The 18,722-nt window shown below is 48.4% G+C and overlaps 1 protein-coding gene across 1 annotated transcript in view; it reads left to right on the top strand.

Annotated features, from left to right (window-relative positions):
- LOC146861101 (lanosterol synthase-like) overlaps positions 1 to 18,722 on the top strand; it is a 182,984-nt gene that overhangs the window by 84,636 nt on the left and 79,626 nt on the right. Inside the window, exons 8-9 of the mRNA XM_085645160.1 lie at positions 13,002 to 13,110; positions 14,264 to 14,382. Coding sequence (XP_085501286.1) covers positions 13,002 to 13,110; positions 14,264 to 14,382 — 228 coding nt within the window. The remainder of the gene's footprint in view (positions 1 to 13,001; positions 13,111 to 14,263; positions 14,383 to 18,722) is intronic.

The following is an 18,722-nucleotide window of genomic DNA, read 5'->3' on the forward strand; positions in this document are numbered from 1 at the left end:
TCGACTAGGTACTACTCTTCCCAGGAGAGAAGGCTGAACTGTCCATGGGTAGTCCCAAACCTCTCACATGAATATGCGCAGGTCTCCACACCTTCCCCAGAGCCAGGCACAGGATTTCATACATTCCACAAGACCTCACGCAGGGCTCCGCAGCTCCCATGGTGCATCGCCCTGATTCACCCATTTATAGAACGTGTGTGCTGGCATTTACAGCAAACAAGCATGGGTTAGTCCGTGAAATGTAGGATATATTCACCCGTTTTTCAGTCATGTGCTCTGGAGTGCTCTAGGGGAAGTTTATAGAGTGGCGAGGGCTCACTGGATTTGTGCTCCTATTACTGATGGTTACACCATAGAAGGACTTGGAATGAGCTCCATTCAGAGAAAACACTCGCACACATTCCGGTTCAAAATATCACTTGATTTATTCAATCATAATAACATTCACGCCTCATCACATCTGCTAAGTCGAACCATAATCTCAAATTCATTTTAATTTACTTCCGTTCTCAAGTAGGCCTCTTTAATCTAAAATGCTCATTCAGTTTTTTTAAACATGGTACAATAGAATTTCAGATCCGACAATGTAGTCCAAGTAATAAGAACAAGCATTGGCATAGCTAATAGGTCTCGCCTTTGGGACCTTATAAGTATTTAGTTATGAAGCAGGTCCCAAAGACGCGACCTATTGGCTGTGCCAATGCTTGTTTGAAGGTGCAGTGGGTATGTGGACCCTTTGTCGGGAGCATTTACTATGCAATATTTTGAGATATGTACCTGATAGGTTCACTAACTACACTGCAACCGTCATCTTCTAACGCATTTTAATAGCACCCTTTAAGAGGGTACAGCATAATCATACATGCCAATAAACCCGATTCAGGCGGGAGACTCCCGGGTTTTCAAGCCAAACGTCGCTTTATTTTAGCTTTCTCCCGCCTGAAATTGCATTTCCTACAATAGAAGTCAATGGGGAATTTTCCTTCTCCCTATTTTTGATTTTCAATGTCCCACTTCCCTATCCTAAAATGTTGGCATGTATGGCATAATGCTAATACAGTCAGCAGTGGGGCCGACCCCTACTTCTGTATTTTTGTAGCCCAAGATGGTTCTTCATTATGGCACTTTGATTCGAGGACAGCAGAGTGCCACCCGCACAGTCGGACAACTTTTACCAAACGCTTCCGCAAATAAACGCCACATCTAATGGCTTTGCCAATGCTTGTTACGTTTTGCACTGACTTCAGTGCATTGAAGGAGAGGGCGGGGTGGAGCTAGGGACACTCTCTCCTTTATTCTCAGAGATATCATGCAGCTCAAAGCAGCTCCCCCCTCTGTTCTGCTAATCCCTTCTAAAAGTGTCAAAAGCAGACCTGCTGGCTGAGACCCTCTTGGTTACTCACGGACTCTGTTTCATTTTTGCAACATTTCTTCCGTCAGCCTGTTAATTCGTAAATGCATGAAGACAGGGGGAAGGTAAGATTCCTCCTGCTTCCCTTGCTAAGCCATGGGCCTAACATTTGGAGGAGGGGGTAGGGTCTTGCCTAGCATTAGCAGCACGCATGCGTTGTGCTCGCAATGCAAGGGCTTCTTGTAATCGATACGATTCCAGAAGTCATGTCGCTGCCCCGCCTATAATTTGGATTGGTACGCGTTGTTTTGTGTCATGGATGATGCAAAACGCAGTGTAATGAATGCACCGGAGGCAATCATTACACTGAGGGTTGCCACCCTGTTCGCTTTTGGCCCCGCCCACCGGGATTCGATCTTTTACTTGCGACGGGAGACAGTGTCTCTTAATTAGCCGCTGTTGGAAATACCCACTCCCACACCGGAAGGGTGGTGGTGGGCTTCCCGAACACACTGTGGTAGCTTGGCTCGAGTGGTCAGGAAACAGGCACCGTGCTAAGCATACAATACACCCATACAATAACCATGCGTGCATCCGTTCCAAAAACGACTCTACACCGTAAAAATTATGAAAATATCTTTCTTTATCTTTTTCTCTTAGTTGCTGATTGGAAAAATAGATAAGACAATCACAATATACAAGGCTTATTAAATAGTGCAGGTCAAATAAATACTGGCTTAATGATTCAATAAATAGGGGAGATCATACATATTAAAGACATAAATATAAGTGCAGTTAATACAGGCAATTAAATATTCCGAGGCAATAAATACTGTAACCAATAAATAAATATTGTGAAGCAATAAATAGGTTAAACACAATAAATACAGTGCCCCCAATAAATAATTAAAAGCATACAGTGACACTCATATAATCAGATCACCTTTGAGATTACTATGGGCTAATTTGGACCAGGCACAGCTTGTGGGGATGTGGAAGGCTGGAGGGTGTCTAATCCCTGGCTTGGACAAGGCTGAGGCCTAAACTGAGGTAGATCAAGGGGGGGATAAACCAGAGACCTGGCTCTCCCACTCTCTACAACCCCTCTAAAGTAGTCTCAGCTCACCCCTGGCACAGTCCAGCTGGTTCCAGCACCTCTCTAACCCCTAGAGTAGTCTCTTAGGATTCCACAGGGCCTTTGGCGCCCACTATTCCACTTACTGCCCTTTTTCTGAGGTTCCGACGCCGCTGGAGTCGTGTCGACGCCGTGAGGCGGATCCGGTCCGATGTCGGCGGCCTTGGCACAAAGTCAGTTCCTGACGACGCCGTTAGGCGGCTCCGGCTCGATGTCGGCGGCCTCGGCTCGATCTCGACCTCCGATTCGATGGCGTCGGGCAGTCTTTACTCGATGTCGACTTCGGGCGGCTCCGGTCCGATGGCGACCTCGGCTTCGATGATGACGGCCGGCCTGGCCTCGATGTCGACTTCCGGCGACTCCGGAGTGCGATCTCCACTCCCGACCTCCGGTGCTCCTCTCCTCAGGTTCCCGGCGACTCCGGAGTGCGACCTCCACTCCCGACCTCCGGCACGATTCTCCTCGGTCTCCGACGACTCCGGAGGGCGGACTTCACTCCCCCGTTGACGCCGCTCTCTCGACCTTGGTTAACTTCCTCCTCGACCTCTGGTACACCTCACGTCCTCCGTCGGCGCCCCCTCACGATCTCTGGCGGCTCTAGGCACGACGTCTGCTTTTCCAGTCAGCGCCGCTTCTCCACCTCAGGCTCCAGGTATCCAGGCTACTCGACGTCCGGCTCCAGGGAAACCAGTATTCAGGTCAGGATCTTGCTGTTCTGGGTTTCTAAGGCCTGTTCCTGCTGTCCAGGTCCTTAAGATGGTTTTTCCTAATTCTTCCCACACAGGGCTCCAGGCTGGGCTCAGTCAGAAGGGACTAGTATCACGGGTGGGTTTATGGACCCCACTCCAGGCACAAGTTTCCACCCCTGCTGCTTCACTCCTTCCTCCTTCAAGTTTCTGCTGCTCACTCTTCACCAGTCAGGTGCCAACTGCCAGCTCCAACTGCCAACTCTCTGTCTTAGCTTCCCAACATTCTAAACCGCCTCCAACGGTCACAGGGTTCTGGAATGTTCTGGAAGGTGCTAGTAGGTTCCAGTGGATGCTGGTGATGTCACAGGTGGCCACCATTTTGTGCTCCAGGCCCTCAGACAGAAGTTTCAGGGGTAGATAAAATGGCTCCCTGAATCTGCATCAACACTACAAAAAGTCTGGTGGTTCCCAAAAAGGAAAAATACCAACAGGGTTTGAGGCAAAAGTGGGACAAAATAAATAATGATGAGGAGGGACCACCCAAAGGGCTGACAGGTCTAACACGCGTCCCCCCCAGCTGAAAGTGGGGAGAGCTACCCAACCCCTTGGGAGTTCTCATCACTAAGGCGGAAATACCTTGAGAGACCGTCTGCATTGGCGTGGTCCACTCCAGGCCGATGTTCCACCTGAAAGTCCATTCCCTGTAGGGAGATAGACCACCTCAACAACTTGGGATTCTCCCCCTTCATCTGCATCAGCCAACGAAGGGGTCGGTGGTCGGTCTGAACTAGGAAGTGCGAGCCAAACAGGTATGGCCGCAACTTCTTCAGAGCCCATACCACTGCAAAGGCTTCACGCTCTATTGCACTCCACTTCTGTTCCCTGGGGAGTAGTCTCCGGGATAGGAAGACCACGGGTTGATCCAGACCCTCTTCGTTGAGTTGCGATAACACTGCCCCAATGCCATGTTCTGATGCATCCGTCTGGACAATGAACTTCTTGGAAAAGTCTGGGGCCCTTAAGACCGGGGCCTCGCACATGGCTTTCTTCAATCTCACAAAGGCCTGCTGACAAGCCTCCGTCCAGACTACCCGTCGAGGTTGTTTCTTGGACGTGAGCTCCGTGAGGGGGGCTACGATGGTACCGTACCCCTTCACGAAGCGGCGGTAATATCCCGTGAGGCCCAGAAAAGCTCGGACCTCAGTCTGTGTCTTGGGGGGTTCCCAGGCCATGATGGCCTCGATCTTCGTCTGGAGGGGTTGCACCGCTCCCCTACCCACCAAGTGTCCAAGGTACACTACCGACCCCTGCCCGATCTGGCACTTGCTGGCCTTGATCGTCAATCCAGCTTGTCTCAGGGCCTGGAGAACAGCTTGCAGGTGACGCAAGTGATCCTCCCAGCTGTTACTGAAGACGGCTATGTCGTCCAGATAAGCAGCAGAGAAACTCTCCATTCCGGTGAGGATCTGGTTTACCAGGCGCTGAAACGTGGCAGGTGCGTTCTTGAGCCCAAAGGGCATCACACAGAACTGGTAGTGGCCATTGGGCGTGGAGAAGGCTGACCTTTCCCTTGCTCCATCAGTCAAAGAGATCTGCCAGTACCCAGAAGTAAGGTCAAAGGTACTTAGATATTGGGCAGCTCCCAGCCGGTCAATCAATTCATCCGCCCTAGGGATCGGATGAGCATCAGTTTTGGTCACTGAGTTCAGTCCCCGGTAGTCCACACAGAACCTCAGTTCTGGTTGGGCACCCGGTGGTGCAGCTTTTGGTACTAACACCACCGGACTGGACCAGGGGCTGCTAGAAGGTTCAATCACTCCTAGCTCCAGCATCTTAGTGACTTCACTATGAATGCTGGCCTTCACCTTGTCTGACATCCGGTAGATCTTGGACTTCACAGGTGGGCTGTCTCCTGTGTCCACGTCATGGACGCACAGGTGAGTCCTACCTGGGACAAGGGAGAACAACGAGGAGTACTGCCCCAGGACCTGGCGACAGTCCTCCTGCTGTTCAGGAGTCAGAGATGGGGAGAGAATCACTCCCTCCACCGACCCATCCTTCTCGTGAGACGCAAACAAATCAGGGAGAGGCTCGCTTTCCACGTCCTCTCCTCCGTCAGTCACCATCATCAAGATGACTTCGGGCCTCTCGTGGTGGGGTTTGAGGCGGTTGGCGTGCAGCACCCGTAGGGGCTGACGAGGGGTCTTCAGGTCCACCAAGTAGGTAGCCTTACCCTTCTTCTCCAACACCTCAAAGGGTCCTGACCAGCGATCCTGGAGGGCGCTAAGCTCTCCGGGTTCGATCACCCACACCTTCTGGCCAGGCTCCAACTCCACCGGGTGAGCGTTGTGGTCATACCACGCCTTCATTACTGCTTGGCTGGCTTCCAAGTTGTCAGAAGCTTGCTTCCACAACTTAGCCATTTGGCTCCGGAAGGCCAGCATGTAGCTCACCACATCCTGGGGAAGCTTTCTGGGAGTTCTTTCCCATCCGTCTCTCACCAGGTTGAGAGGTCCACGTACAGGGTGCCCATACAGGAGCTCGAAGGGGCTGAAGCCCACTCCCTTCTGTGGCACTTCCCTGTAAGAAAAGAGTAGACAGGGTAGGAGGACGTCCCATTTCCTCCGCAGGCTTTCAGGCAGACTTCTGATCATGCCTTTCAGGGTTTTGTTAAACCTCTCCACCAGACCATTGGTCTGGGGGTGGTAAGGAGTTGTGAACCGGTAGGTCACTCCACACTCCTTCCACATCGCCCGCATGTACGCTGACATGAAGTTGGTCCCCCTGTCGGACACAACTTCCTTGGGAAAACCCACTCGGGTAAAGATTCCCATCAGGGCCCTAGCCACAACAGGTGCTGTTATGGTCCTCAGAGGTATTGCCTCTGGGTACCGTGTGGCATGATCCACCAGGACCAGGATAAACCTGTGACCAGCTGACGTTGGCGGATCTAACGGACCCACAATGTCGATGCCCACCCTTTCAAAGGGGGTGCTAACGACAGGAAGTGGTTCCAGGGGAGCTTTCAGCTTCGCCCCTGTTTTCCCACTGGCTTGGCAAGACACACACGTCCGGCAGTAGGTATCGGACGACACTTTCATCTGAGGCCAATAAAAGTGGGGGACAAGACGGGCGAAGGTCTTGTCTTGCCCCAGGTGTCCTGCCAATGGGATCTCGTGAGCCAACTCCAGAAGGAAGGCTCGATAACGTTGAGGGACTACCAAGGCTCGTGACGATCCATGTAGGGGTGCCTTGGGTTCACTGTAGAGGAGGCCATCCTCCCAGTAAACACTGTAGTTCCCTTCAACGTTCCCTGCTGCCTGGGCTTGGGCCTGACGCCTTAGCCCCTCAAGGGTAGGGCACTCCCTCTGGCCCTGGCAGAATTCCTCCCTGGACGGGCCTCCCTCCACGTGCCACTCGGCCGGGATGGGTAGGTCCTCCAGTTTGGTAACGTCCCCCTCCGCAGACTCCTGGTCCACCTCCTCCGGTGGCCTATCCGTCCTACGGGGTGGGGACGCCGAGGCAGGCTCCTCCTGTCCTCGGTTCTTCCCTTGACTGGCAGCTGGCTGGGCCTTTGTTCCAGGCTCCAGCCGAAACGAACTCCCTCTCCGGGTAGTCGCGGACCTTGTGCTAACACAGGCCCAGTCAGGTGTACCCAGCATCTCAGTATGAGTCCGGTATTCCACCTCCCTCCAAGCGTTGTGCTCCATGTCATTCCCCAGCAGACAATCGACTGGCACGGCAGGGCTTACGGCAACTCGAAGTGAACCTGCAACCCCCCCCCATTCAAAGGGAACCTCGGCTACTGGATAGTGGCCTGTTCTGCCGTCAGCCATCGCGGCTGGGTGGAGTACATCGGGAATGACTTGCTCTGGAGACACCAGTTGGCTACGTACCATAGTCATACTGGCTCCTGTGTCTCTCAGAGCCTCCCCTCTTTGGCCGTTGATGGTGACCCACTGCCCATACTTTGCGGTATTTGCGGGCACCTGGATCTTAGGAACCATCTCCCGTTCTCCCAGGGACACTAAAGTGACACCCGCCCACTCCCTTCCCTTAGTTAAGGGCATCTCCTCCCCGAGCACTGCACTAGCTACTCCGGGGGTCTTTCCTCCAATGGGAGGGGGTGGTCGTTTCTGGCACTTCGGATCTCCCTTATAGTGTCCAACGCCACCGCACTCGTAGCAATGGACAACCCTTGGCTGCTGACTCTGGCCAGGATTAGGGTTTCTGGGTGGGTTAGCCCTAGGGGTGAATCCTGTTCCCTTTCCTTGGAAATTATTTTGGGGGCCTTTGGAGAACTCCTTTTTCTTTTCCCCTCCCTCTTTCTTCTGGGGGGCGCCCTGTCCGGCCTTTTGAGTATCCCCTCCAGTCCCCCTTGTGGACACCTGGGTACTAGCCCAAATGTCCGCCTCCTCAGCAAGCTTCCGGGGACTGGTCAGCTTGCTATCCACCAGGTGTTGACGCAGTTCAGGGAAACATTTTTCAAGCAGGTGTTCCTTCAGTACTAAGTCAAACAACCCCTCGTAGTTCCTCACTTCTCTGCCCTGAATCCAACCCTCCAGTGCCTTCTTTGCATAGTCCAGGAAGTCCACCCAATTCTGTGTGCCCAGTTTGTGACTACCCCTGAACTTCTGTCTGTACTTTTCCGGTGTTAGTCCAAACTTTCTTATGAGCGCCAGTTTCATGGTGGGGTAGTGGGTCTGCTCATCCTCCTCGAGGGCCAATAAAGCATCCCTACCAGCTGGAGGCATGTACTTGTACAATCCCCCTCCCCAGTACTTCTCTGGAACCCCATGGGCCCTTAACGAGACCTCATAGGCCGCTAGCCACTTGGCGATATCGTCACCCACCCCATAGCTAGCTACTATGTCCTTTGGCAGGTAGGGTTTGGGTTCCCTGGTGATTTCTTGGTCTTTGCTGCCACCATTAGGAACAGTTTGTGCCCCGATTCTTAGGATCTGAAGATCTATCTCTTTCAGCCTTAATTCATGAGCCATCCTCTGTTCCTCCTTCTCCTTCTCCAGCCTTGCTAAGTCCCATGTGAGCCGTCTTTTCTCTCTCCGGTCTGTTAACTCCACTTCAGACAAGCCACCGCTAGAGGCACGGCTGCCCCCCCTGGAAAGTGTCCTGGGCCCCGCTGACAGGTTCCCCACCTCAGGTTGGTACAAACCAGCTCCCTCACTGTCTGGCTCTCTATCCCTGTCCTCTTCCTCAGCCTTGCTTTCCCTTCGTGCCTCCCCCCAAGCCCTTAAGCTGGTTTGGAGTGCACCCTTCTTTGCTCCTGGGGGACAATACACCCCCTCCCGCTGACAAAACTCCCTGAGTTGGGCCACAGTGTACGTTTCTAGGTCTTCTAGCACAAACTCCATTCTGCCCACTCAGGTCAGACGACAGGTATTTGCAGAAGCTATGCAGGGGGGTACCTTATATAATACCTCCTCCCACCACCAGAGTAAATTTGGAAAAAACAAAAACCCACAATTAGGAAGGCCGCTTTGAGAAAACTCCCGGTGTAGGCCTATGGACTACCCACAGTTATTGTTGAGTATACGTAGGCACAGCTCTATCCCACCGCTGAACACCAATTTATGTTGGAAATACCCACTCCCACACCGGAAGGGTGGTGGTGGGCTTCCCGAACACACTGTGGTAGCTTGGCTCGAGTGGTCAGGAAACAGGCACCGTGCTAAGCATACAATACACCCATACAATAACCATGCGTGCATCCGTTCCAAAAACGACTCTACACCGTAAAAATTATGAAAATATCTTTCTTTATCTTTTTCTCTTAGTTGCTGATTGGAAAAATAGATAAGACAATCACAATATACAAGGCTTATTAAATAGTGCAGGTCAAATAAATACTGGCTTAATGATTCAATAAATAGGGGAGATCATACATATTAAAGACATAAATATAAGTGCAGTTAATACAGGCAATTAAATATTCCGAGGCAATAAATACTGTAACCAATAAATAAATATTGTGAAGCAATAAATAGGTTAAACACAATAAATACAGTGCCCCCAATAAATAATTAAAAGCATACAGTGACACTCATATAATCAGATCACCTTTGAGATTACTATGGGCTAATTTGGCCCAGGCACAGCTTGTGGGGATGTGGAAGGCTGGAGGGTGTCTAATCCCTGGCTTGGACAAGGCTGAGGCCTAAACTGAGGTAGATCAAGGGGGGGAAAAACCAGAGACCTGGCTCTCCCACTCTCTACAACCCCTCTAAAGTAGTCTCAGCTCACCCCTGGCACAGTCCAGCTGGTTCCAGCACCTCTCTAACCCCTAGAGTAGTCTCTTAGGATTCCACAGGGCCTTTGGCGCCCACTATTCCACTTACTGCCCTTTTTCTGAGGTTCCGACGCCGCTGGAGTCGTGTCGACGCCGTGAGGCGGATCCGGTCCGATGTCGGCGGCCTTGGCACAAAGTCAGTTCCTGACGACGCCGTTAGGCGGCTCCGGCTCGATGTCGGCGGCCTCGGCTCGATCTCGACCTCCGATTCGATGGCGTCGGGCAGTCTTTACTCGATGTCGACTTCGGGCGGCTCCGGTCCGATGGCGACCTCGGCTTCGATGATGACGGCCGGCCTGGCCTCGATGTCGACTTCCGGCGACTCCGGAGTGCGATCTCCACTCCCGACCTCCGGTGCTCCTCTCCTCAGGTTCCCGGCGACTCCGGAGTGCGACCTCCACTCCCGACCTCCGGCACGATTCTCCTCGGTCTCCGACGACTCCGGAGGGCGGACTTCACTCCCCCGTTGACGCCGCTCTCTCGACCTTGGTTAACTTCCTCCTCGACCTCTGGTACACCTCACGTCCTCCGTCGGCGCCCCCTCACGATCTCTGGCGGCTCTAGGCACGACGTCTGCTTTTCCAGTCAGCGCCGCTTCTCCACCTCAGGCTCCAGGTATCCAGGCTACTCGACGTCCGGCTCCAGGGAAACCAGTATTCAGGTCAGGATCTTGCTGTTCTGGGTTTCTAAGGCCTGTTCCTGCTGTCCAGGTCCTTAAGATGGTTTTTCCTAATTCTTCCCACACAGGGCTCCAGGCTGGGCTCAGTCAGAAGGGACTAGTATCACGGGTGGGTTTATGGACCCCACTCCAGGCACAAGTTTCCACCCCTGCTGCTTCACTCCTTCCTCCTTCAAGTTTCTGCTGCTCACTCTTCACCAGTCAGGTGCCAACTGCCAGCTCCAACTGCCAACTCTCTGTCTTAGCTTCCCAACATTCTAAACCGCCTCCAACGGTCACAGGGTTCTGGAATGTTCTGGAAGGTGCTAGTAGGTTCCAGTGGATGCTGGTGATGTCACAGGTGGCCACCATTTTGTGCTCCAGGCCCTCAGACAGAAGTTTCAGGGGTAGATAAAATGGCTCCCTGAATCTGCATCAACACTACAAAAAGTCTGGTGGTTCCCAAAAAGGAAAAATACCAACAGGGTTTGAGGCAAAAGTGGGACAAAATAAATAATGATGAGGAGGGACCACCCAAAGGGCTGACAGGTCTAACAGCCGCTAAGCACTTATTTTTCGTATTACCGCGTTTGCCTTTAACCATGGCTGACGTGCTTTTCATTTCTTTACAAACAGATTTTGCTCCACTTGTAAGCATGTCTTTTTTGTCTTCTTCTTAAAATGGCAACATCAGAGATAGTGTATTCGTGTGAATTTTCAGTATTTCACAAGCCAGTGGACTGGCATGTTTTTTGTACTAGTCCAAAGTTTCTGGGATATGACTCCGGTTGATTGTGCTGCAAATCACGTAGCTGAGTGCTAGACTGAGTTCGAGAGCCTCGACGTAAGAGCATCGCTTCTCTAGCCTCCTGCCCATGCATCACCCCAGTGTTAAGCCAGAAGGCACCTCTCCCAGTTCCTAGTTAGTGATTGCCAGTTACATTTGTTAAATCACAGGCTGTTCACTATCATGTGGTGCAAAATCGTGTTAGCTGCACCCTTGATGGATCTATCAGAGGGGAGTAATGTTTGCGCTTTGCAGTGAGTAGTGGGTCGTAAGGTCCCTCAACAGTAACAATCTTACACCTGGCCCCAAATAAGGCTGGTGTAAGTTTCGGCCTGCAGAAGCCAGAGGCGCCTGTCCTTGGCAAACAGTGTTGTCTTTCCAGCAGCTCACTTCCTGGCCGACTAGCCCGCTGAGAGCATGCCAAAATGTACTGCGAGAGAGCATGGATTAATTATCTACATAAGACAGACTCAAACAAATTGCCTTGATGTAGACTGGCCTGAGAAGTTATTCATCGACATGATCATTCTCCCAGCCAACATAAAACCAGCATTAAAAATGCAATAGGTCTCGCCTTTCATTAAGTTAAAGCCATTTGCTTTGCTATACAATACCATTAGCAGAGCAAATGGCTTTAACTTAATCAAAGGCGAGACCTATTGCATTTTCAATGCTTGTTTTCCCCTGACATAGCATTAGAAAAAAGGAGAATCTAACCTCCCCCCTCCCCCCCCCATCTTCATGCATTTACAAATTAACAGGCTGCGAGACGAAATGTTGCAAAAATGAAACCGACTTGCTGAGTAACCAAGTGTCTCAGCCAGCAGGTCTGCTTTGCCACCTCTGGAAGCATTTAAGGCAGCTCTAATCACTGTGCCTACTGCAGAGCCCTGAACTTGTACAGTAATTATCTGCCGACTGGAGGAAGCATTAGTCTCCGACAAAGCAATGTCAGGGAAGCCGTAAAACAAAAGTAACATTCTTAGTGGAGTGGCAGGACAAAAAGTAACAGTACCATCCCACCTCACTTGCAGGCTTTATTCCCTTCACTTGCCCTGCACACTGTCTGAACTTCTTTTTAAGGTTGCTTTCTGCATTGGCCGGTTTACCTCCCTTTGATTAAAAAGTTTCTGCTCCATATAGCACTTAGGCTAAATGTATTTTAATGGCAAATGCGAGAACCTTCGTAAGACTTTAAACTCTGATATCCATATGGCAGGCATTGCATATGCGAGGAGATGTGATGGGTGAGGAATGGTACCAAAGGTCTGTTCTATGGCCTAGCTTAGTGCTAGTGAGGTGGGTGGCCCAGGGATAAAAGGAAGTAGCTGTCTTGTCTCTCAAGACATGCTTACTTGGAAAGAGCTGGGAGTTCTTCAAGTACCTGGCTGCTAGCATCCCTGGGAAAGGGTTCAATCTATAGATTAAATTGCTCATTACTTTCAACATATCAGTTATTTTCTCTGAATAGGAAGATTATATTTAAATGGGAATGTGCCTCAGAATCACAATGTATCTTTGTGTATATTTAAATGTCTATGCACTGTTTTGCTGGAGAAGTGAACGGCAAGGTCAGCTTTTACTTAGTTTGCTGAATAACCTGCTAATGATAAAATACCATGTATACAGTTAGAACGTCTAATACTTACACACACGTATCATTAGCTGCCATTTGTTTGCATCCGTTTCTCTGACTTTCAGTCACACTAATAAACACCATTATAGATGAGAGATCCATACCTCCATCTCACTCCTCTTATCAAGGAGGGTTAAATCTATATAAATACTCTGAGGACACCACTTCTCATGTTGGTCATTGTACAGCATGTAAAAAATGTATGTACTCTATAGAAGGGCCCCACAAGTCTCTCAAACATTTTCACAGGGCCTAGCTTGTGGCCCAGCACTTGTGGGTCTTATGCAGGGTTCTGTATCCTTGGCTTGAGATGCACAGTCACTGGTGTTTAAATCACATAATATGTAGCAAATATGGAGTTAATATGCTTTGGATGATTTTTCTTGAATTGAGAGGTTTTCTGCTGACAAAGTAAACCTTATGTGTGTGTTTTGGTAGGAGCTATACATAGAGGAGTACTCCAGCATACACTGGCCATCTCAGAGGAACAACGTTAGTGCTTGTGATATCTACACACGTCACAGCCGGCTTCTGACAGTGGCCTATGGTAAGGATGCCCTTATATACCCTCCCGGGGCAGGATAAATCAGATGTATGTTGCTGTTTCCCACTTGCCATGAAACATTGGGCCCTATTCACAAAGTTGAACTTACATGAGTAAATTCATGTGTAAACTCTTGTGTGTAAATATACTCATACACACACACACACACACCCGCAAAACCCCCATATTTGGTTATAATTATAAATAAAAAATAATTGTACATATTTATTTTAACTGTACAATTGATCAATTATTAATGCACATTAACTTAAATGTGTATTTAAATTCTTTAAAATATATTTTTTAATTAAAAAATATTCCCCTACATAATAAATTGAAAAATCCCACCTACATGATTATTTTTTTTATTTGTATTAAAATGTAAAAAGTCATGTATAGAATTTGTAAAAATACTAATGCATATTTAGCAATAGTTTTACAGTATTATTTTTATTTTAACGTAACTTCGTTTTAAAAAAAATAATTACTTATTAATTATGTTTTTAGTGTTAAAATATGGATATTAATTTTAAAAGTCTGTTTTGTATGGGAGTGTGCTGCAGTACCCGTGAGTGAGCATGTGCGGTGCTAGACTTGTTCCAAGACTGGGCTGGGGTAGATTTCTGACTGATTTGGACCGTGTTAGCTTCAGTCACAGTAGAAGTTCTGTTTGTGAATAGCAATGGGCTTCCTCTTGTGTAGGTGGAGGTTTTGTTTTTGCATGTCCTCCTTGCCCCTCCCTAAAAACTGCTCATTTAGGTGTCATTATCCCTCATTTTGCAGCCACTCCCCTCCTCCCGCCTACATTTGGTACTCATATGCTGACCTTCATGTGTGCAGATCTCTGCTCCAACGTTGGATATCACCACATATAAAAGATGGGTAGGGAGAAAGCAGAGATCTGTGCTCGTAGGTTTGTGAATTGCCTTTTGTAGTATGTTAGTAGTACTCCTGTAGTACTAATAAACGTACCACAAAATGTAGTTAGTGATTAGGACTCATAGTTTTTTGCCTCTGAACAGTGGCTGTTAGTAAGTTGTCTTTGAGTGTAGGTGTGTTCTCCTCCAATGACCCTGATTTTTTTAGAGCAGTGTCTATGCACACTTAGTGACTGTACATGTAGTGACTGATTGTGGATCTCTGTTCTCTTATGCAGCAGTGCTCAATGTGTACGAAGCACATCACAGCTCCAGTCTCCGGGGGCGTGCAATGGAAGAGCTCTATGATCACATTAAAGCAGACGATCGGTTCACCAAGTGCATCAGCATTGGCCCGGTGAGTTCATCTTTAACCAGTATATGTCTGTGCTGGCTTTTCATCACGGCGTCTATTTCTTGTTCCATCCTTGAGCTTTCATCCTCATCTGTCCTTCACCTGTACTAGTCGTTAACTACGTGAACCTCAAACTCGCCAGCCTTTATTTCCGTAGAGCTGCACATGTGCCATGCTTAAACTTGAGACATGTATAACTCTCAAAGAGAGTAGAGACACGCACTACCAAATTATTCAAAAGTTAAGCCTGTGTGGCGTGCTGCTGGGGATTCACTTTCTTATCCTTGAAGTGTTAATAATATGACAAAAAACAAGTCGCATCTCCTAACGAGGAGATGTCCCCCTGCGCACAGCGTTGTAGCCCATGGAGTGAGTAGTGGTTGTATGAATAATAAAGTTCTCCAAAGGGTGAAGTCAGTTGCAGATACTAGACACCAATGTGCTCGCGACCGCGCAGCGGACGCGCGCAGCAGGCGCGCCTAAGGCAAGCCTGTCTGCGCCCGTCTGCGCCCGACCGGGACCAGGGACCAGAAACCCTGGGGCAATAAGGAGTGACACAAGGATTAGATACTCTAAAGACAAATTACTTGGATTGCGTACGTCTGTCAGTACTGTATGCAAACATAGCACGAATGTTGATAACATGGAATCTACATGTATACACTGTAAAGCAACACTTTTACATAGGACACCTACTATTAAGGAATCTAAAATACAACTAGCTCTTTTAAACTGTAGGTCATTGGCCAAACACAAGCATGAGATATATGATCTCCTTATTGAAAAACGAATTGATGCTTTGTTCTTGACCGAGACATGGCTCAACGAAAACTCGACACCCGATATAATAGACGCAGTCCCGACTGACTATCACATAGTAAGGCAGGATAGAGAGGGCCAAAGAGGCGGGGGGATCGCCATAATCTATAAAGATGACATGCTATGCGAGGTCAAACAAGCAGGTTTAGATAAGTGTGAGGCTTTCTTTTTCACTCTGTCTACTGTAGAGGGCAACACCATGACCGGATTCCTTATCTATCGCCCACCGGGCCAGACAGCTCAGTTTGTGGCTAGTCTGGAGGACAAGATAGTACACCCAGCTCTGAGACACAATAAATTCCTGATACTAGGGGACCTAAATATACACTTCGACAACACTGACAACCAAGAAATAGGTGCAATTTGTAAAGATATGCTCACATTAAACTTAACACAGAGAGTAGAAACCCAAACGCACCAAGGAGGACACATATTAGATCCGATTTTCACAAACTCCGAGGAGGTTGAAATAGGAACCCCCTGGCCAGTCCCATGGTCAGACCATTTTGTAGTCCCTTTCACAGTGCCATCACGCAGAAGGAGGGCTCAACTTTCTAAGGAGGTAATTACCACTAGAAAGTGGAATAATTTTAACCCCACATCCTTCGCACAGGCATTGGGGGAGCAGAAACAATAATACTGACATAGCTAACGATCAGATAGGCATGGATCACTAATGCTCTAGATAAAGTTGCACCTTGGAGCACTAGAATCCCCAAGAGAGATAAAGCAACAGCACCATGGTTCAATGAGGAACTACGAATGGCAAAAAAAAAAAATTAAAAACGAACTTGGAGGAAAACCTATTGTATTAGGTTAAAAGAAGAATACAATAAGGATTTAAAAGTTTATCACTCGTTGATAAAAAAAACTAGATGTGACTTCTATTCGGATAAAATAGAAAACGCCGATAACTCTCACAAGGAATTGTTTACTATCTTAAAATCCCTCAAAAACCAAGATGAGAAAAGAGTTACCACCTCCTCTAAAGAGATCTGCAATGAAGTGGCTGATTTCTTTGCCTACAAAGTAACGAAGATATACGCGTCCTTTCCAACTGAGGCTCAATTGGGCAGCAATCAGACCACTGGGAAGTTTTCCGGAGTAACACTAAATGAATTCATAATACAGGAGAGGGAAGAACTAATAGCCACCATTAATGGAATAAAATCGGGATCACCCCGGGACCCGGCACGACCAGAAAGAGTAATGGTAGGGATAGACATGATCTTGCCGTACATCTCCGAACTGATTCTCCGTTCCTTCAGGACTGGGACAGTTCCTTTAAGATGGAAGCAGGCCATCGTTAAACCACTTAGGAAAAATCCCTCACTTGATTTCACGGTATTAGATAACCTACGTCCCATTTCATTACTGCCTTTCATGGCAAAGATCGCAGAAAAGATCACCAATAAACAACTGGTGGATCACATTAACGCTAACGATCTATTTCACCCCTCTCAATCAGGTTTTAGAAAGGCGCACTCCACTGAATCAGCCCTACTAATGTCAACTGAGACCGTAAGAAAATATGCGGATGAAGGGAAGACAGCTGCGCTGATCCTGCTGGACCTCAGCGCAGCATTTGACACCGTCTCACACCCCCTGCTACTACATAGACTAGAGGCTTGTGGTATCAGGAGCAATGCCCTCAAATGGCTGACTTCTTTCCTATCCCAACAGAGCTTTCAAGTAGCCCAACTTTCACATATATCAGACAGTCACCCATTACTGCAAGGGGTCCCTCAGGGATCTATTTTAAGTCCCACCCTGTTCAACATGTATGTGGGACCACTAGCAGACTGTGTACAAAAACATGAGGTATCGATCGTATCCTATGCTGACGATACTCAACTAATCGTTATGCTATCCCAAAATAGAGAACAGGCAGCGATTCGCTTTACAAAATGCCTAGAGGAAGTGGCAGGCTGGATGACTGACCACTGCCTCAAACTAAACGGGAATAAGACCGAGGTATTGGTGGTAGGAAAAACACCCAACATATGGTCATCTGCATGGTGCCCTGAAACACTAGGACAAGTCCCTCTCCCTAAAACAGAAGTAAAGAATCTTGGGATCTGGGTCGATTCCAAACTATCCTTTGACAGCCAGATACTTAAGGTTGTGGGAAAGTGTTATGGAGCAATGAGAACCCTGAGGAAGGTTATAGATCTGCTCCCATTAAAAGCCAGGAGAACCATAGTCCATGCAGTAATCACCTCTCAACTAGACTATGGAAACGTACTGTATCTGGGTGCCTCCAATAGAGGACTAACTAAATTACAAAGGGTGCAAAATGCTGCTGCTCGCATGGTCCTCAGCCTCCCAAGGAGAACGAATACGAAGAGGGCCTTGGCGACCCTTCACTGGCTGCCAATAGAGAAGAGAATCTTATTCAAGGCTATGTGCTACTGTCATCGCATACTCGCACACAAAAGCCCTCGTTATCTTCAAACACTACTGACAAGATATACCCCTGGACGTAACCTACGATCCAGGGATATGGCCTTACTGACTGTCCCTAGAATATTTAGAGCCAGAATGGGGGCCCGCTCCTTCAGGTACCTGGCAGCCAAACTATGGAACACCCTGCCAATCACCATGAGAACAGAACCTAGCGAAAACACCTTTCGTAGAACTCTGAAGACATGGCTGTTTCACAAAGTAGATCACTGATCGGCTCGCACTGCTATTAGGTACAGCTGTCTACTCTTTTAGGTGTCTCAGCGCGGGGACACACCGTTGGTGTAACCAGGCGCTCTATAAGTGAATAAATATGAATAAATATCTCCTCGTTAGGAGATGCGACTTGTTTTTTGACATGTATAACTGCCAGTCTTTAAGTCTATAAACACGTAGCCTGGTCTGGTATTAACTTGAAGTTGGCGGGCGGCGCACTGCCTATCAGGCTGGTGAAAATCATCAACTCTGCCATTCCTGGCCAGACTATTGTCTTCTGTTGCCTGCCACGTCGTCAACTCCGGAGGCACTGAAAGTCGTGCGTGGCTGCCGTCCTTTAGGTGGCCGTTCACAAAACTTTTCTATTTTTCAAACAACAAACACCCAAAGTGAGAGTTTGTTTATGAAAAACAATCAAATAATCACCCTTACACTCTGGGAGTTTTCTCTCAGGGTGTAGGGTCATTATGTTGTTTCTGTCCATGACCACTATTTTTTTTCTTGGCAGTAATAAACAGGAAAAATACATCTTCTGCTTTCAATGGAGCGGGTAGTCTGATGTCCTTACTCCAATGGCCCTTTACTCCGTCTGCCCATCGTAGTAAGTTTTCCAATGGCAAATGCAGCCCCACTCAGAGCAGACGGAAAGAGGGTTTGGCAAACAGGGTGCTACATATATTGGGGAATACCTTTTTGTGCCCCAAACCATAAATCAAACCCTTAATTCTACTACAGCATCTCATGTACTTTACTGTGTGCAGCTTTACCTATGACAATTTTTTACCTTCTATACCAGGAACAGGCCAGATCCCTTTATTGGCACTTGCAAAGCTGCTGTTGCCACA

Source organism: Triturus cristatus, chromosome 3_1 (assembly GCF_964204655.1).
Source record: "Triturus cristatus chromosome 3_1, aTriCri1.1, whole genome shotgun sequence".
Lineage (NCBI taxonomy): Eukaryota > Metazoa > Chordata > Amphibia > Caudata > Salamandridae > Triturus > Triturus cristatus.